The sequence below is a fragment of the Pinus tabuliformis genome, chromosome J (assembly GCF_031772625.1).
Source record: "Pinus tabuliformis cultivar Carrire ecotype Pingquan chromosome J, CPIR1, whole genome shotgun sequence".
NCBI classification, from domain to species: Eukaryota; Viridiplantae; Streptophyta; class Pinopsida; order Pinales; family Pinaceae; genus Pinus; species Pinus tabuliformis.
Genome location: NC_142295.1, coordinates 146,440,743 through 146,462,462, shown reverse-complemented (window position 1 = coordinate 146,462,462; position 21,720 = coordinate 146,440,743). Strand labels below are relative to the sequence as shown.

The 21,720-nt window shown below is 39.9% G+C and overlaps 1 protein-coding gene across 1 annotated transcript in view; it reads right to left on the bottom strand.

Annotated features, from left to right (window-relative positions):
* Positions 1-4,233: 4,233 nt before the first annotated feature.
* Positions 4,234-21,720, bottom strand: part of LOC149226057 (GTP binding protein) — a 202,339-nt gene continuing 184,852 nt past the window's right edge. Inside the window, exon 12 of the mRNA XM_089377396.1 lies at positions 4,234-4,708. Within this exon, the coding sequence (XP_089233522.1) occupies positions 4,613-4,708 (96 nt within the window). The 3' untranslated portion in view covers positions 4,234-4,612. The remainder of the gene's footprint in view (positions 4,709-21,720) is intronic.

Genomic DNA, 21,720 nt, shown 5'->3' with positions numbered 1-21,720 from the left:
AGATATTTCTCGAGCCACAAATACTATAGATCAAGCCTAAAAGATGTGTCACCAAGAACAATAGTAAGCCATATTTAGATATATGAACCATAGAGAAGAGGTAGCTCAAAAGTCAAAAATTGATTGTGACAAATGGATGGGGGATGATGGATATTTATAGTTATTTCAATGTGCGAAAGGACATGATCATTGGAGGTAAAGTTGACTTGTGATTAAGGTCGACTTATGGACGGAAATTTTAGATTCAAATTTGCTCAATTGCTTGTCCAAATTTATATCACAATAAATAATAAGAGGAGCATCAAACTTAATGACAATTCTTTTGTCTAACTTAAAATTTTCCTTCGGGGGCAAGGTGGACTTCTTTTGGGGTTATTGGGTCTCTCATGGGAAATTCATCCCATAGTTACCCCAAATTTCAACAAGCACTCTACGTTGAGCACATGTGCTCTATGATGTGTACATGTACTCAAGTTGGAGCCAAATGTTACCCATGTATATATAGGGGTAACCTTAGGGAAACAAAATCTCTTAGGATATAGATTTCTTACCAACAACCTCATAATCCTCAAATAATAGCTTCTTAGGTGTCTCTCATCTAGTCATTGGTTAGCCAAAACACTCGATCAAATTGCTCATCAAATGAAACTAGGTCAACAACCATAAGGTATGTTAACCATTGTTCCATACAAAGTTAACTATTATCAAGGTTGAAATTAGATAATGGGTCATGATGACTAGATAATGCATAATGGGGCTTTCTTTCACTTAGGGGCACAAATAGGAGGCCTTAATTGATGTAGTGCCCCCACACCCCTCCATACTTGACACTTACCATTTATGCTTGATCCATTGTCATTTCTTATGTTTGATAGTTGTGAGCGGCTCATATTGGTTCCTTGTTTACTTCATCCTATGAAAGAAGGGCTTGGAAATTGTCCAAAAGTTGATTCAATTACATGAAAAAAGAATGATAAAAGCATATGCCAATTGCTAAAATGCCAAAAAGTGGTAACGAATGAATAATGATTAAAGGAAAAATTAGCTTGAGTTCTTCCCCCTCGTGAGGAAATCACTCTAGTCCCATGCATATAATGCCAATCAAAGTAAAAGGATTTAAATAAACATATCAACACCTATGAGCGATAAGCACATCAACGAGATTGAAATGAAATGAAAGCTTACTAAGCAAACCAAATTAAAACAAATAAAAAGGTTATGTAAAAGGTGAAAAAAACACTTTTCAGGTAGAGGAAATGTAACTCAACTAATGCAAGTGCTCCCTCTACAAAAACACTCATGGATGATGGTATTACCTAACCCATGTATAAGACTATGACACCTCTCTTAAAGTACACCCTATATCATATCACTTATCACTTGCCTATTGATTGAAAAGTTGGCCTATGAACTATTCCTCCCCCTAGGGATGGGAGCATGTGATAAGGGCATTTGATAATCCTCCCATGCTTAAATCTAATAACTCATATAAGGTCATAAGCTAGTGTGAAGTTCAAAGATGATACTTTGTGAAGATTAATGAAGTTTGATCCTTCGAAGCTTCCATTTGATGATGTTCCATAGTCCTTCAGAGGACATTGATGATGCCTAACTCATACCTCTTGGACATTAATACAACCTTCGAAGGGCCTTCTGTTATACCTTAGACGTTTCAAATTAGTTGATAACTTAGATTTGTGATGACTTGGTATGCATCCAGAGACACTCCTCCTAACTTCAAAAGGATATCATTAAGTTTGAGAGAGCTCTTTCAATGACGAGACATAATATTTGATGAGGAGACATAACCCTTGGATAATTCATTCCACCTTTCGAGGATGACATCACCAATTCTAAGCCTCTACTCCCACCCATGGCCTTTTTGAGGGAATTTCATGTCATTTCATTGTATTTTTAAATTTGAGACTATATTAGCAGTCGGCTTAGTGATCCATCCACCTTGTATCGTGGATTTTTCATAATTTTAGGGGTTTTTTGCTTAATTGAACTAAAGCGCTTGGGTTCACTCATATAAATAGGGGAACACTTAATTCATCGCAGAACTTGATAAACATATCTCTTAAACCATATATCTTATCGAGTTTGTTATGGAGTATTGGTTGAACAACTTATGTGTGGGCTTCTTGGACGTGGATTTGATCTCTTTTCATGGATGTTTATGGGGAGGCTTGGATGAATGCATTGTGAAATAAATAAGTTCAACTTTTTCTCTTGTTTTCATATTTTTTTGGATGAATGATGTATGAATTAAAGATATTAGCACGGTATTTATTATATGATCCTTGTTAAACTAACCCTTCTTCCAAATCTTTGAGGAAGTAACATATTAGTTCTTTACTTTAATCTATCTATAAAAATTTGGAAACCTTGATTTAAACCCTAGGGTTAGTATGTTAGCTTGCTCTAGCTCTTTTGAATCTTGGTTTTACTCGAAAGTTGCCCTAAGTTTGTATGTTCCTAAACTCCATTACCCCTATATTAAGAAGGAACTAGTCCTCTCTCTTGTGGAAATCTTTAAAACTCAAATCAATATTTTTTACTTTGTTTTAGGGTAAATTAAGGTTTATTTAAAATAAAGTCACACATTTTCAACATTTATTGACTTGATGCCATAGGGTTAGGAATTGTTTGGAATCGGTTGGATAAGTTACATTTTATGTGCCATATTCAACCATTAATTGGGGTTAGATGTCTAATATAAGTGTTATTACACGTCTTTTTGGAGTTGTCTATAATGCGACTTTTTGGAGATTCCGGTGACGGAATCCGGCGGAAGAAATTGATGTTAAATCTTGATTTGTTGCAATTAAAATGGTTTTTTAACTGCATATTTGGATTCAGCACCCTCAAAAACCCCTGGGACGCTTTCATTGTGCAGAAACTAGCTATCAAACTTGCGATTCCAATAAATTCCTGCCGGATTTCGACTGGAAAAACCCGCCGGAAAGGCTTTCAAAAAGTCGCGTTATAGACAACTGCATAGAAAATTGTTGTAATTTATTCTCTAATTTACACATAATTTTAGCCTTTATTTTACATTTTATTATTAGTTTTTGGGCCTAAATTTGCTACTGTTATAAATCATTATATAGCTGCAAATTTTGATTTAAAGAGCTATTTTATGGAAGACAAGTGCAATTTATTTGATTGTGTGTTTTGAGAACTTATTTGAACCTTTATTTTTTGAACTAAGCCTTTAGATTGAGCCATAGAAACAAACTTTTGAACTCAAATTTTTAAGTTTCTTTTTAATCCACCTTAACTCTTCATTCCTATTCATCTCCTTGAGTAGACATTATTGAAGGCTTGCGGGGGGGGCACTTAGCTTAAGGTAATTGGATTATTTGATCACTAACATCCACTAGGGAGGGTTCCATTGTGTTGGATTGTGTCCATTAAAACAAGGGGAAACAAGGGGAGCCGTTATGGTGGTGACAATGGTGACACTCTCATTGTTGCATTTGATCTAGGATGCCTAACAAGACTTTGCACCAGGGTGCAAGATTTTGTTATAACAGTCACCAATTCAAAAAGCCCATGATGGTGCAACGATGTGCTAGGCAAGGAAGATATGATTGAATAAAAGTCTAGGATAAGGAATTTGATTCCTCCATGTGAATTGGACGTGGAGTGATTTCTTTCCTCGAGATAATAGGATTCTCCAACAAATTACCATTGTCCACCGGCTAATATCAGAATAATTGCCTTGATTTGAAGTCTGGAGTGTAAACAGGGAAGTTTTGGATATTGCATTTTCAAATTATGGATGTGGTCCAGTCCCTGCATTGAAAACGTAACCCATATGAAAGAAAAAAGAAACAGACTATAATTATTTGATCACACTGTGTTGGAGATACACATCCATTTCATGAGACATCTATGAACGAGGTTGGTCAATCTGCAAGCTTTGCCACACTTGAGTCAGTACAGGTTTATCACACAGTTGGCGTAATGATGCATCCATTAAGCAAAATCAGAAGCTACAGCATTGTTATCAGATATGTAACATGTTATCACCATTCGATCTCCAGCTTATTTAAGTTATTGATTCAAATTTGCCTTCAGGAATGAAGAGATTTTAGAATCAAGAACCACCATTCCTCATCCTAATTGGTGCTTATCTGCAAAAGCTATACATAAGGACATGTCTTGTAATGCATTCAAATGGAAATATGAAAATACAGGAACTGGAGAGGGTGCTTGACAAGGAAATTGATAAAAGATTATTTTTAATTGTGACCTTCGACACCTGAATAAATGGCCAAAGGCCAGGAGTCAAAAATGTAGATTTGCAGTTTACCCAACTCTAAATACACCATTCAAACTAAACAGTAAACCTTCGTATAATAACACTGAACCGCACCCGAACTTTTTCGTACAACATAGCACCATCAAAAGTATTATATTTTAATAAATAGACCATATCACAGAATATCAGCTAATGCTATCCTAAGCAACATCAATGGCTGCAGGTAGTACATATTGGCTGAGCATGAATCTTAATTCAATCTAATAAAAACTTAAATTGTGTCCTTGCTATTATTGCACACAGAATGATATTAAATGATTGCAAAAACCACCTTATGGTAAATCATTTCTTCCCGCCAGAGACATTAAATTTAAAAAGAATAATGTCACCATCTTGCACCACATACGTCTTCCCCTCTTGTCTGTACTTGCCTGCAGCCTGCATAGTTCCAAAAGTTGTAAAATAGTCAACAAGAAATCCCCCAACTTAGAAAACGAAAAAACAAAGAACCATACACAGCTCACATCATCCTGTTTGTATCCGAAGTAACCACTGACTAAAATACACGACCGTTTTATTTGGCCTTCGTCCAATGCCTTAAACTTTAAATACAATCAGGTTGAATCCATATTTGAAATGTTTACATTATTAGATTATGCTATCCTACGTCCCTAAGATCTTGTTTGCCTTAACCATGTAGGACACTATGTTGACCCAACGTTCAAGAAATAGCAACCACCAGCACAATGTTCACCCCAGTAGTTAATCATATTCAGACTTATCACTTATCTACAGCCCACAAAGGTAGATAAAACAATGGGTATAAGCAGACACAAAATTGTTTGTAAGATGTGGTTATGAATGTGAACCTGACAAAATTCAAACCTACGAGTGGGTGATTTGTAGCACTTCTGTGGCAATATCAATTACTGAGGAGAATTCTACTCGAACAGTCCAGCAGTCAAAATTGAATTTCTAAAACTATATGGTATTTCATTTTGAGATTTACTTTCAATGAACCAAGAAAATAGCTTGAGTCTTGAATTGCTTATTTGACTCAAACCCAAACTTAGACATTCATAGAAAAAATTACCCCCTATTAATAATTTCTTTATGGTATCCAATCAGAAGATTTGATTTAATGTTTAAATCTCATTTGTTTGGACTAAGGTCGACCTCAGGTTAGAAGACTTAGACAAAGACTGACCCCATGTTAGAAGACTATGCAATGTCCTTTAATCGACCTCAGGTAATAAGACTTGGACAAAGACAGACCCCATGTTAGAAGACTATGTAATGTTCTTTACAGTATAATTACCTTAGCATTACTTTGTTTACTGGTTAGTATCCAGACATCTAGCTTTAATTGTAGAGAAAAATCGTTCACAGGTGAATCCATGTTGATAGCAAATGCATTTCACCTAATAGGACACAGAATATGCCCATGGAATTTTTTATTCAAAACTGAAAGTTAGCTCATTACACAAGTTGAGATAAACTAAACAGTCTAGGCAATTGGAATATATGGATTCCAATTAGTACCACTGACTAAAATTCCAACATGGAGATGACTCAACCATTCCTCTTCTATTTCAACACTTAGATAAGATAGTTTTAGTAATGTCTGAATAATGATCACAAAAGTAGGTCAAAGGGACTGCTGAGTACAATGATGTCATTAAAAGTAGGAGTACCAAAAGGTCTCCTATAAAAGGCAAGATGCAGAAAGTAAAGTAAAGGTCTCCTACAGATAAACTATCTCAAATGCAAGAGACCACAACTGTGCACAGTTTTAGCACAGATCTGATACTGAAATGGATTTATCTGTTGAAGACACACAGGATGCTTCAACAGGAAAAGAGAGAGTACTGTTGGTTTCTCTTTATTGGTTGATTTTCTGTCCCAGCCTCCTCAAAAACATTTTTTTTCTTCTGTGAAATACACAGCTCAGGGAAAGCTGCCAGGTACTTACACTCATTTGGAGCATGGTACCCAGGGTAAATTGAATTCTGCAAAAACTTGAGGCTCAACATGCCACTCATGGGAATTGAATCTGGCAGGGGAGGATAACGCACTCATCTCAACCATCTGGGATAAAACCCATTTGACAACCTTCTCAAGAACATGCAGAAACACATGTAGGATTTTCATGTTTGACCTGTTATCACTTAGTATCTGCTCCACTCAAAACTCGGGGACAACTATGAGTAATTAGCCTAAGGTCACTGCTAAGTACTCCTCCGTTCAGACTAATGGTTTTCCAGTCACAGGGGGGTGTTCATAGTGTTCATGCACTGTCGATCACTTAGAAAATTCTGTGGTTAGTATGAAAGACCAGCACAAAAAATAATTATCCCCAGTATGTGTGCAAGCTACCATGGACATAAGAATGTTTATAATTAAATGATATGAGAGAATTCCAATTCAAACCACAAAATATGAAAGATAGAACACATGAATGTGTGCTTCAAACAATCAATACAATCAAAGTAAAGGCACTTAGGCCACCCACACCACTGCAAAAACAAGACTTTTGAACCATCAAATTCGAAAAGCTGTGAAGAAAATACATATAATCAAACTCTATCCTTGTATTAGTCAAAAGATTGTTTGCATCATAATAATAAAATACAAAACTGGCTGCAATGGTAAGCTCTACGAAGAAAGTAGGCAGCAAAAAATAGAAAACATGTAGGAGGAAAAGTTGGCTGCTCACTGAAAAACTCTGCCTAAACCATGCCATTCACCCTACCTTCATAACTCTTTAAATTCCTAGGAAAATAGCCAGCTTGCTCATGCAAAAGACATCTGCTATTAGGTCGTTGTAACAAGAGAAGAGCACTGCTGTAACCAACCATATCACAGCCATAAATATCTTCGAAACTCTCATTGGGATGGAGTTGACCTCCTCCATAAATAACTAAGCTCATGCACTCTCCCTAAATTCTCCAAGTGATGTTGACTTAAGACAAATGAAATGAGCTTTTCCTTAAATTAAATTTCCAAATCAGTGGCCTATTTCCAGAAATAATCTTTTCTCCCACATGCACATTAATCAAGGAATTTGCCATGGCCAAAAATAATCTTCACCCATTCTCTTGGTTTTACAAAATTAGCTGAAGGAGAGATATTCAAGGAAGGCATGTTCAACCAAGGATAGAACTGAAGCATGCAACCCATTTGTAGCCAATATCCAAATTTACTAAAGAAGATGCCTAGGGTTTCCTTGCAGAAATGAGGCTGCCACATGTCAAACTGGAACTAGGAGAAGCTGTCTTCACTTGCTAATAATCGTACTGCTAAAAATAGCAGTGTCTCACATGTCAACTAGAAAAAGCTCATCAACATTGTGAGCTTGTACGGGTCCCAAATATGTGATCACCTCTGACTTGTGGAACCTAGAATTTTAACTCCTAGGAAATAGTAAGATCGCTTAAGTTAGCAATTTTGTCCAAAACTAACGAATATGCCTCCAAAATGCCTCTACCTTTGAAAATGGATTCAAATCCTTTGAAAACCCCTTTCTTACCTATGTGAAAATTATCTCCAATTGCCAGCTTGATGACAAGCTAGTTGGCTCCAAACCCTCCAGTTTCACAAGTAATTAGGGGGTTAACAATGGCAACTCAAGGGAATGGAATCCCCATGCTTCTTGTTGAGTATCTCAAAATCTCTGCATTTGACACCTGTAAATAAATCATCTATGTGAAAACCTTTCTCTCCGCAAGCAGAAGAAAACAATAAGTACAACAAATCAGCATCATCTCACTCAGACTACATGAGGAAAACACTAACCCAAGAAAGATGACTCCATGCAACAACTTAAACAGACAAGACGATAATCTAACTAAAAACTCCTATTGTCTCTCCCACACTATCCACCTACTAAACTCAACTCACATAGTGGAAAGAATGGCACCCTCGTCCAGGCTTGACCTAGACATAAGCATCCAAGCAATGTTGACTATATTAATGACGTTATACTCGAGGGTTTGACTTCAACAAAAAACAAACTACAAAATGAAATTGAATGACAACAATGGAAATTAGAAACTTGCACACATAAGGGGCATTAATTATAAAGGAACTTTGATTAAGTGAAGGAACAGAATAAGGAAACTTGAAAAATTGCAAATTAGGATTGTTACCCACCAAAAAGCAGGTAACCCATAGGAGAAAAAATTTTCCTCTTTGTTCAGCCAGCCAAACAACAGCCTTATCAATCAGCACATGACATGATGCCATGGACCCTCCACATATATGCTCCAGTCAGATTTCTTTCTCCCATCGGGCATTCCTCTTGATGGAAGGTGAGTCATACATCGTCAGGTACTTTAACCATTTTGTAATCATATGATTTACTTCTTGTTTTGGGGCATACCAATATGAACCAAGGGGTGATTCAAATAATGTTAAAATTGGCAACTAGGCCAAACTCCATGTGGGTCTTCTTATTTATGGCAGCTGATATTTTTCTTGGATTCTTCTTGTTGATAGGTGTAGGATTGATCTAAAGATCATCCGATTCCAACATGTATTCATGGAGATATGAATTTATTTGTGTTACTTCACAATTTGTCAAGGTCGGCCAGCAACCAAATTACCCCATCTCAACCTCAACGTTGCACTATAAATAGAGGTGGCCTTCAAGTCATTTTGACGCACACTTCTCCTAAGATCTCTCTCCACTCATTTGGGTTTGGTGGCTAGAGAGATCAAAAGGGAGAAGCCCTAGATGCAGTTGATGGAGGAAGTCTATACGCTGTCTTTGAGGGGGTCAAGCCATGCCTTAGCTGCAGAGAAAAGAAAGATCTGGCCGCAGTCTCAGAAGGGAGCTCCAGCCCTAGACGCAGTGAAGGAAAGAGCCCTAATTGCAGACACCTATATGCTGCCCTAAAGAGGTCAAACCACAGTCAAGGAAGAGACTTATACGCTGCCCTAATGAGATCAAGCCACAGTCATGGAGGGGACTTATATGCAGTCCAAGGGAAGGATCTAGCCACCATCATCTAAGGATCTAGCCACAGTCATCTAAGGACCTAGCTGCTGTCATAATGATGCCTAGCCGCAGTCAATGTATTACAAGGAGGTCTGGCCGCAGTTAAAAAGGAGACCTGTAGCTGTCAAGAGGAGTACCAATACGCAGTATGAAGGTGGCCCTAATCTGCTGTCCCAAAGGTCCTTATTACGCAGCCCTAATCTGCTGTTAAGAGAGGCCCATTAGTAGTCTTGTGAAGACTCCTATTTGCTGTCATGAAAAGACCCCATATGCAGCTCTCTTAGCCTGTTGGAGAGGCCCTAACCAGTAACATAGGAAGGCCCTTATTCACAGTTAGGAGAGACTCTAAGCCAATGTAAAAAGGTTTCCTATTGTAGCACAAATTGCTGTAGGTGACAACGTTGTATTAAAGGCTATGACTAGGCATGAGTCAAGGAGTTACTTGGACCTGTTGGAAGAATCTGAAGCTACAGGTAGCTGCTTTGCTAGGCTGCAAGCCATAGCAAGCAGCTAAGGCCATTCCAAGGCAGCCTTGCAGTATTCATTGAGTACATGTGGCAGCTTGGATTAGGAGAGACTCTCCAGGTGGACTGCAGCCCTTTGAAGGCTTAGTTGGCTGTCAGCGTGGAAGGTTAAAGGGCTTATTCTTGTGCCCTAACTAGAATTGCAGAAGCAGGCAATTAGAGGAATATTGCAGCAGCATAGGATATGATACATTCGAGAAGTATTCTTCATGAGTATCTGTAGGTGCTGTACTCTTCATGAGTGTTTAAAGTCTGTAGACTATCAGTGGAATGTTGCAGCAGTAAGGAGGGCTTCTAGATTGATGATCTACTACAGCACTCTTATTGGTTGAAGACTGTCATGGGAATTCAGGACTGCATCTCTGAACTGTCATAATTAGTAGAATGATGGTCCTTCTACTGCTGTCATAAAATCTCAGCTTTATGTATTTGTGCTATCTCTCTCTGCTAAACTATTGAAGAATATAAGAAGAATTGATCAAGGGTTTCCCCACATTGGGGTTTGTCCCTGGCTGGTGCCACATCTTGTGTCCTCTTGTCTTGGCTTGTCTTCTGCTGTTTACGTTTATGTTCTATCTGCACTTTACTATCACGCTGATATGATTGCTAATCTGAATATTGTCATTGGGCTAATATGAAAAATTGAAGTAAATTGCTATAAGCATACAACATACCTAAAATTTAACAGATAATCAATCGATTTTGACTGTATTCTTGTTCCCTCACTTCACTTGGGAGTTTAGTCTTTGATCCTAGTCTAGTGGGACCTCCTTTGAGGCCTTAGGGTTATATAAAGGACACTATTGGGGAGGCTCTTATTGAAGTAGTGTGTCCATGGTATTCCATACTTATCACTTCCCATCGTTCCCCTTATTCCATATCCATTCTTTGAGTAGGTGGCCATTGGTCATGGGGATTGGCACCTTATCATCCTCGTCCTTGGGTTTGGGGTGGAAAACATTGCCCTAGATATTGATGCAGCTAAAAGAAAGCCAAAAGCAAAGAAAGCACAATGAAATAAAAAAGGAAAAATGCAAAAGATGGTTGGGACTAATATTAGCACATGGGAAAAATCCCAACATGTGCTTTATACTCTTATTAACCATCACCCAGTACCTAGAGCACTTGATGCTCCATTCATCAAAAGAAACCCTTGTATTGTCCCAACCCCGGTGAGCAGTAAGTTGCCTCATCCTAAGGAGTAATAAATGCTAAATCTAGCAAATGCAAGCTTGCGCTCCCGATTCATGCACCCATATCAAAGCATTACCACAAAGGTGCCCCAGAGGGGTGGAAAAGGTAGACTGGGGAAAGGGGTAACTCATGCCTCCACGATTGCTCCATCCTTACATCTATACACCCTGTATGTCAGACAACCATTAGTTGGTCACCTGGTAATGGTAGTTGGCCTTGAAGCCTTGCCCACTACATTACCACCACCGACACATGCATCTATGGATTAATGGGCTGACCTAGGATGTGTCGCTTCCCCTTGGGGGTTGGAAACAACTAATTGTTGAAAATTGGCAGCTCAGGGATGAATTTCCTTAAATAAAATCTCATTTCTAACAATTTTTGAGTGACTTTCTAAAAAATAGACTTTCCAAAAATAGTAAATCACCTCACATCAATTGGTAATCAAGTATAGTTGATGGAAAATCACTTAACTTATCATTAATCAGTCTTAATAGTTCAATCTTGACTTAATCATCAATATTATTATTATTATCCTTTACGATATTATGATATTATTATTAAAAAGAATTACAAGTCACATTAATTTCATCACCTCAATCACCTCGCACCTCTCTCCTTGATGTCTTACATAGCACTACGTAACTCCCTCTCGCTCTCTCTTAATGATACATTACACGCTCTTATGCAGTCATTAAAGACATGGCATATTCCTCTTACACTCATTAAAGGTATGTCATAAACTATTCCTCTTACGCTCTCTTTAATGCATATGCTACACTCTCCTTAACTAAGGCATGTGTACCTCTCCTTGATGGCATAAGTTACTAAGGCGTGTGTTTCTCTCCTTAATGGCATGAGTTACACTCCCCTAAATGGCATATGTTTCTCTTCCTCAAGGCATGCATATTGCTCCTCCTTTATGTCAAGAATTCATTGCTCCTGCTATATCTCATATCATCTCATCTTCATTGCTTGTGCACTGTGAAAGAAGAATTCGATCTTGAGAGAGGGTGTTGAAGAAACTTGAATAAGATTGTGTGAGAGAGAGAGAGACTTGGAGAGTCAGAGCAGAACTTGGTGAGCCAAGGTTGATTCAAAGCTTCAGAGTTGATTCAGTTGAAGGGACAGTTATTTCTGTGTTTGCATCTGTTGCTACTACCAGTGATCTTCATGCTATAGCTTGTTCATATTTGGGTGAACTTACTCATTCTCTTGATCTGTCATTGTACTTTGGTTGGGTTTTCCCTTTGTGGGTTTTCCCTTGGTCATTGGACCTAAATTCTTTGTGTCTCATTTTGTCCTTGGTTGTCTTCAATTGTGCATTTGGTTTATGTTCTATCTACAATTGCTTAACTAATATTTCAGCAGAAAGAAGTTTTGGAATAGGTGATCGTTACAGCATAGAACATCAGAATTTTAGCATGGTATTAGAGCTTTGGTGAAGACAAGCCCAAGAAGATGAGAGTTGTCACTTTTTTGCAGGAATCTAACTTCAAAAAGATCGTGTTGAAATATTACTTGTTGCTCCTTTGAAGATCTTACTCGTTGTTGAAATCTTACTTGCTTCTCCTTTGAAGATCTTAATCGTTGTTGAAATCTTACTTGCTGCTCCTTTGAAGATCTTGTTGCTGAAATTTGTTTGACTTGATCAAGATGTCTTCTTCTTACTTCAAGAATGAAGAGAAGTTGAATGATGCTTTGAATTTTGGTCCATGGAAGACAAGATTGGATATTACTCTTGAAGAACATGATGTACTGGAGTGCGTGGAAGGTGAGGTAGCAGAACCACCAAAAAAATCAAATGTTGTTGTCAAGGCTAGAGTCAAGAAGGGAGAATTCAAGGCTAAGAAGATTACCTTTGATTCTCTTGGAGACCATCTCATCACCTATGTCTCCAAGTTAAAAAAGTATAAGGAAATAAATGTATGACAAATTGATTGGGATGTATAAAGTAAACAACTTGAGTCAAATCCTTGCTTTGAAGAAACAACTCAAGGACATTAAGATGAACAGAGAGACCATTCAAGCATACTTCATGAAAATATCAAAAATCAAGGATCATCTGTCAATAGTTGGTGAAATTTTTATCTGATAAAGAGGGAGAACTTATAACCTTTGTTTCTCTAAGGCAAGAAGCAAAAAGGAAAAAGAGGTCATCACTTTTCAAGAAAGCTTGCTCCTAGATCCAACTGTTCCTATAAATGGAACATGGACTTATCAAAAGTTCAATGCTACAATTGCCATAAGCATGGCCATTGTGCTCTTGACTATCCAGAAAATAGAAGAGTACCAAGATCCAACTACAACAATCATAGCAACAACTTCATTTCTGATTATCGAAGAAGAAGAGAAGCTCATGTTGTTCGTAAAGAAAGCTACCATTCTTCCAAGACTTCAAGGAGCCCAAGGTATGATAATTATGTAGCTGAAACACAATCACAATACTTTCTCATTTCTGCTCTTTCTAGTTCCTCTCTTGCAGATTCTTGTGACAACTAGTTGGTTGATAGTGGTGCTTCAAGACACTTTATTGGTTATAAAGTTCTCTCACATCTGGCTGAGAGGGAGACAGATCTGAAAATCATACTTGGAGATAACTCTACACATCCTATAAAGCATTTGGTTCTGTTTCTTTTCATTTGGATCAAGAAATATGTTGATAAATCTAGGGGCAGCAACATAGGATCATTTCTCTTGTTTTGATAACTATTTGTGGTATATTTTTACTTCACTTCATTAGCTTCTTCTTTCACTTGTTTATTATTAGTGTTTTCTTCATCAAACAACTCCCAAACCATAAAGAATAATAAGACAAAGGACACAAGATGTAAGCGATCAGCCAGGGCCAAAACCTATCCACTCTGAGAGGAAAACCCACAAGAATTATTCTTCTTATAGAATCTTCAATTGACAAATTCCTAGACCTAGACCCCTGACCAAGACTCCTCCAAGACCAAGTCAACCTTGCCTCTTTTGTCAAGCCAAATTAGCTACTTCTTCCTTGTCTTGAACTCCTTGATTGCAATTTCGACATGTCTTTCTGCAACTTTGACCTGCCTGCAGCTTCTGCAATTTTCAGCCCTTGCTTCAGAAACCCTAGGTCACATGTGTGAGATGATGAAGGAAAAATTAAGTGGTTTCTCTCCTTCACTTGTCTTGGACTCTTCTTCTTGTGAATTCGACTAGCAAAATGATCCTTTCTTGGGCTATATCTTGGCTTCTTTCAATGTTTGCAATACCTTACTGCAAAAACCCTAGTTGCAATCACACGTGTGAGATGAATGGCCCAAAAACTATACTTGAAGACTTCAATATTCTCCTTCCTTTTATTCACTGCTCAATAGGCTTCCTTATTCGCACTTCTTTTCTTGATAAAGATGCTTGCTTTTTCCTCCTTGAATGAGGTCGAGTCTTATTATATATATAGGCTCCTTACCCATGCTTGAAGGCCGACTTGACATAGCACCTAGGCCGAATTTCTTCTTTTGGAGGCCGATTTGATTGTAGCCCATAAGCAAGGTCTTGGAGGGTTTTTATAAAGTAAAAGTGACTTTATAAGTGGTAAAGTCAATGTCAAATTATAAAGTGAAAAGTGACTTTAGACATAAAGTACAATGTGGGTACTTTATTTAATGGGTGAGTTAAAAAATAGAAAGTGAGAATTAAATGCACATTTATTCTCATCCCTTGAGATCTAAATGAATCTGAGCCATTAGATCTTAGGGTTACCCAAAAGTAACTTAGGGAAACAAAAGGGGGGAAAGAAAAGAGAGATTGCATTCACTCTTCATGAGCAGATTGCAGAAAGGAGGCTAAGAGCTGGAGAAAAGTTTTGAAGGAGAAATTCGTTGCAGCACGTTGAAGGACTGATTTCTGGGCAAAGCTCGGCATGGAAATCAAGGCATAGAAGACAACAAAAGGTACAATACGAACAATGTTGAATGTTGTGAGCTACGCGAAGTTCAAAAAAAGTTTTCGAAAAAAAAAATTAAAAAAAATATGTACAATCCGTACGGTCGTATCCGTACTGTACATATTTTCAGCTTCAAGTGGGCACGAGAATAAGGGCAAAGTGGGCATGGTTTTCAAGGAGTTTTGGGTTAAAGAGATAAGTTGTATTTTGTTGTTTTGATTTGTCTGCAAATGTATTTTTCTTGAACTTGAAAGATAAATAAATTTCAAAAGCTATCTAACAGGTTTTCCCTGGAGAAGATTGAAGGGGTTTTGCCTGGGTCTAAGTTGACCAAAAATCTGTGTGTATTTTTATGTGTGTTGTTGGTCTGGTTATGTCCATATTTATTCTCAACATGTGTTGACAGTCCCATGTGTTTTAATCTGAAAATTTCATTTCCATAATTCTATATGTTGAATGTATGTTTATGGGAAAGGGCATGTAACTGAATGGGAGTGATAAGGTGAAATTAAAACCGGGTTGGGATTGCATGATATCTTTTTTAGTCATCAAATTTCAACATCTTTGACTCAAATAAAATTTCTTTTACAATATCTAACATGCCCAAATGGGTCTTTAATACATGACAAAGGCTCAATTGACTTTATGACAAACCTAGAAGCACTCAATGGGTGCTTGGACCTATAAAAAAAAATTCCTTGAGCACGAAACCCATGCCGCAAGAACAATAATAAATTTACTTTTCTCTTTACAACAAATATACGAAATCATGATTACATATTTCAACACAATCATCAATGTGAATTGTGGCATTGAAGGTTCACTTATATGCACAATAAGGCATTGCATCATGTGAAAAAGATGGTCTCTGGAATGTCGGATATTAGAGTGGACCATGATGGATTTTTCCAAGGATCCGCAAGTGAAAAGCATGTAAAAGGGACCATTCCCTTCAAGCAAACGCAGAAACAATTAGGTACTTCATGTTATACATTATGATTTATGTGCACCTATGTCTGTAACTTCTCTTGGTGGCTACTTGTATTATATAATCTTTGTGGATAATTTTTCCCATAAGACAGATTTTCCTTTTGAAAAAGAAAAATCGAGCATTTGACATGTGCAAAGACTTCAAAGGTCTGGTAGAAAAACAAACTAGAAAGCAGATCAAAATCTCTAGATCTGACAACAGAGGAGAGTTCACTTCAAATGATTTCATTGACTTCTGCAAAGAAGCTCGAATCAAGAAAGAGACCACCGTACCATATAATCCAAAACAAAATGGTGTGGCTAAAAGGAAGAATAGAACTATCATGGAAGCAGTTAAACTTTAAAGCTATGTTGTATGACTAAAAGCTACCAAAGTCTCTATGGGGAGAAGCTGCAAACATTGTCGTTTATGTCCAAAATAGATCTCTGCATCGAGCCTTAAACAACAAGACTCATGTAGAAGTCTTCACCGACGTTGCACGAAGTGGGGATGAAGCGGGGACGTTTTTTGGAAGCAGGGATTATAAACATATGAATCCAAATTTGAAATTGGAATATTGGGACACGATGGAAACCCTAGTATCGGTGGTCGCTCCGAGCAAGGAAAACAGATAGGGTTTCTCCGTTATGCAATAACCACTTGACCTTTGCAAACCCACGCTATCACTTTCTATCAACGACTGGTTGTCCTCCGTGATCACCGTTTGTCAGCGTTGCATTTCATTTTCCATCACGGCTGCTACAGAATGTCGGACATGGAGCTAGAGGAAATAGATTACTCCGTCGACCTTAAACCCTATGTCCCTATTTGGCGAAGCACTAAATCTACGTTGGCTTTCTTGATTGCTGATTAACGATAATCGTCTGCTCTGCTCCTTTCCGTTTCCCCTCTCGTCGTTACTCTCCCCGGACCATCTTCTTTCGGTCTCCCTTTTGCCGCTCTCTCCATTGATTCCCCGGATCTCGACTGTTGTCCGCTCTCGCCAGGAACACTCCACCTGCTAACTGCTTGCTCGCAGTCCTCTCCTCCTTTTGAGTCATCGCCTTCAAGGGAGTTGTCTCATCTGCCTCCTTTCGTTCTCCCCTCCTCGGCTGGCTTCATCTCGACGCCTGGACTCAATATGCCTCAGCCATCCACTCCTCCCACCTCTGTAGCGGCGTCAAACCCCTCTTCCATACCCTCCGGCTGCTTCGAAACCTCAATCATAAAAGCTCGGCACTCAGCTTAACACTCCCAACAGGAGCACCAGGGCTCTCTAGACCCCTTACAAGATTATCCGACTACGCCACGATCAGGCGAGAGGAAAATCAAGTGTGTGAAGGTCACAAGCAAGGACCTGGCCCTCAAATTTGGGGAAGGGTTAAACATGGGGGAATTTGTCGACATGGTTGGCAAGGTACTTGTTGGTAGGGTTCGGGGTCGTGCCTATTCTGCTGAGAGGCTCAGACTCTGGGTCAAGGAGATATGGGGAAATATCTTCAAGGATCTCCCTGAGGTGCAAAAATTGGTTCGAGGATGGTTTGCACTCCACTTTCTGCAGGAGGATTATACCAACTGGGCTCTTTCCAGATATTGGCACATTGAAATGGCACCGGTCATGCTAAAGCGTTGGAGCCCGCTTTTCAATCCAAAGAGGGAATAGATAGGTGTAGGACCATTATGGGTTAGGCTGCATGGTCTCCCCTTACAATACTGGTCTGAAGACATTTTCATTCACATAGGCAATGCACTCGGCACCTACCTGGACTACGACAGATCATATATCAAATCTGGCAACTGGTCTCCGGTGCGCATTCTGGTCCATCTGGACACCAGAGAAGGATTAGAGGAAAAAATCACACTGCGATGGAAAAATTTCACCAGGATTCAAATCCTAGACTACGAAGGAGTCCCATTCAGATGCCATAGATGCCACAAGGTTGGGCACCTCTACAAGGAATGCCCCCTGGTTCATAAGGACACAAACCCTACAAAGGAAGCAGAGTGTGCTGCAGCTAGGGCATTAGCATCTGTACCTAGGCACACTCCTCCTATTAACACACCGCTACCAAAGAATGGAGTTGCGACTCATCTGCCTACTTCGAGCACTCCTCGCCCTCCCTCCCCACCAATGACTAGATCAAGGGTTGCTGTCAAGGCTGCTCAAACCTCAGGTACTCCTCTTCTTCCTATCTCTGTTTTTGAATCTACTCTTACATGCTCTACACTTCATATGCATTCTGCATCTGCATCTTTTCCAGATTTCACTCCTCTCTCCATCCCTTGCCCCCTTGTCTCACACCTTCCAGTTAACTCGACTACTCTTCCCTCCTTCCCTCCCTCGGATCATCCCTCTCCTGCTGCGTCTCCGTCCATCCTTGGACCCCCGCACCCTTACAACCTCCGTTCCCATTTCCCACACCCTCTAGTGTGCTCTGAATCCTTCGGGTTGGGCCTATTACCCCACTCCTGTGCTCCCAAATCCACCAGAGGGCGCAAATCCCATATGTCGAAGGCCATCCTACTAGCCGGGGTAGAAGTGGCATCAGGCAAACAATCATCTCTTGATCGGGTACTTAGAGCTCAGACTACCCTCCCAAAGTCTCCCCCATGAAGTGGCTCTCTTTTAACTCTCGGGGTCTGGCTAGCTCTCCCAAAAAGCTAGCCCTCAAACGACTTTTTGAATCTGAGCCTGTAGACATTATCTTTCTGCAAGAAACCCTGGGGTTGGCTAACCATATTTCTCGTGTGCTTCAATCACTGAAACCGGGATGGACCTTCCAGTCACTTGATGTCATGGGTCGATCGGGTGGGTTGGCCCTGGGGTTTAACCCTCGCACTATTCATCTCAAGGCCTCCTGGGGTGGTGCAGGATTCATCGACATGGATATTTTTTCCTCGGACTTGGGCATGGATCTCAGGATTGTCAATATATATGGTCCTTCTCACAACAGAGAGTTTTTATGGAACCATTTGCTAAATCTCTCCATTATCAACTCTGATAATATCATATTGGGTGGTGACCTGAACTTCTCCATTGGATTTGGGGAATCGTGGGGGAACAATGCTCAGGTGGATCCTTTATCGGATATAATGGAGCAGCTCCTAGAACAACATCATTTGACGAACATTCTGATGGTTAAGCCACAACCCACCTGGCACAATCGCAAAATTGGGGAGGTTTCCTTGGCCAGGTGCCTGGATTTCTTCCTCATCAAGGATACCCTGCTGCACAGACTATCTCTTTACAGAAAATGGGTTGGCTCTAGAGGAATTTCGGACCACTCCCCTATATTCATGGAGATCTCTGGCCCTACTCAGAAGTGAAGGGCACCTTTTAAATTCAACTCTACTTGGCTATCAAACCCCTCATATATTCAATTGGTCACTAGATTTTGGTTATCTCACCCACCAACCTCGGGGAGAACCATGGCGGAAGGATTTTGTGCCAATCTCATAGAGATTAAGAGACTATCCATTTTATGGGCCAAGGAAAAAAGAGACCAGGATGAACAAACCCTCAACACTATCGAACAACTTTGGCCAATTTGTTGGATGAATAGGGTCGGGGATTCACATCAGTGGAGGCTCAATCTCACCTCATTGAGTTGGAAGAGCAACGATCAAGGATCCAAAGGGAGAGGGAAGAAACCTGACGCCTTCGGAGTCGGGTTGTATGGTTACAAGCAGGCGATGATAATACAAAGTTCTTCCAAAACTTTGCTAAGGGAAGAAAATCCAGCAACACTATTTGGAACATGCCCATGGAGGATGGGGGATTGACAACCTCCTATAATCAGTTGTCTCACCTTGGAAACTCTCACTTTCAAAAACTATTCAAGGCCCCTCCTGGTGCCTCTCTGGCTGAAATTGTTCGGATTGCAGGACACTTCCTCAGGTTTTTCGACTTGGATGAGGTTGAGGAACTCATCTCCCCTGTCTCTATGGGGGAAATGGAAATCACTTTAAAATGGTTTAAAAAAGATAAGAGTCCAGGGCCTGATGGCTGGACTATCGAGTTCTATCTCGCCTTTCATGAGACCATTGGACAGGACTTACTCAAGGTGGTGGAGGAATGCAGGACATCTGGGCGTATGTATGAGGCCATCAAATCCACTTTCATTGCACTTATTCCCAAATCTGACTCCCCCTCTTCTTTCAATGACTTCCGGCCTATATCGCTCTGTAACTGCCTCTACAAGATCATAGCCAACTGCCTCAAGCCCATCCTATCCTGTCACATATCCCCTGAGCAATTCACTTTCCTCCATAACAGACAAATCCATGAGGCTATTGGCTCTGCGCAGGAAGCCCTTCATTCCCTGAAAACTAAAAATCTAAAAGGGGTCATCCTCAAGATTGATCTTGCTAAAGCTTTCAACCGAGTCAGTTGGCTCTACATTAAAATGATTCTTACACACCTGGGCTTTCCCCTTCCCTTCATCGATTGGATCATGTGTTGCATCACCTCGGCCTCCTTCAGTGTCCTCATAAATGGCTCAGCAACATATTTCTTTCATGCTGAGTGTGGTCTTCGGCAAGGATGCCCGCTCTCACCTCTCCTCTTTCTGATCATCATGGAAGGTCTCAGCGAACTCATTGCCTCTACCAAACAAGATGGGCGATTTCAAGGGGACTCAAAATATCTTATCAGTGCTTTCTCACTCACTTGCTCTTCGTAGATGATGTGCTCATTTTCCTTAATGGAAGTATAAGGGACACCTCTACCTTCTATGATTTACTCGCCCTTTTCGCCAAGGCCCTTCTAGGTTTCTAGATCAAAAGCTCTTTGCTATAGAATTGCCGACTAGATTTGGCTCGTGGTTAAGATCAAAAAACGATTACTCAATTGGAACCACAGGTTCCTCTCCAGAGTTGGACAATTAGTCCTTATTAAATCTATCTTGGAGGCTACACCAGTTTACTGGATGTCGTTGACTTAGATTCCTAAAGGAATCTTATCCCGAATTCAAAAGATTTGTTGCAGATTCCTTTGGAATGGTTATAAGGAGGGCAAACCATTTGCCTGGGTGGGTTGGAAGCATATTGCTCTACCCAAGAAATGGGGTGGATGGGGACTGAAGGACTTATCTGCATTCGCACATGCACTTGCTGCCAAGATGGGTTGGATCATATTCACATCAAAAAATCTCTGGACTAAAGTCTCTTATCATAAATATATATGGCCTCATTAGCTTATGGATTGGATCTGTTTACCCTCCTGGTCAAGAACTGGGATATCGATGGTCTGGTGAGCAATTTTACACACCTTGCCTACTATCAAAAATGGGTTAGCATGGCAAATCAATGACGGTACAATGGTGCACATAGGTTTGGACCCCTGGACGGGAGGGGGGAATATGTTTCGATTACCTCCAGACCTTATTTTGTTTCTCAATCATAGGCATATCAAAGTAATTACACAAGTGGCTGATCTGGAGGACAACTCCATATTTGAGCAAGCTTGGTTATCAGCGATGCAATTAAGTATCACTGAACAATGGCAGCTAGAATGGGAAAGTTATGTCACTGCCCTGACTGAATCCCATGTTCGTATAAAAGAAGGTATAGACGAGCTCATCTAGACACCGGCTGACCATGACATATACTCCCCGAAAGTCAGTTATCCCATCATCCACTCCGTGCATAGACCACTAGTACTTTTGGACTGGTGGGGAAAGCTTTGGAAGCTCAAAGCGCACTCGAGAATGAAGCTATTCATGTGGAATGTCATCTAGAACAAGACACCAACTGGAAACAACCTTATGCGTCGATCTTTTCACAGCCCGAACTGGTGCGTGCTTTGTAAACAGGCAGAGGAAACCAACGACCATTTGTTCCTATCTT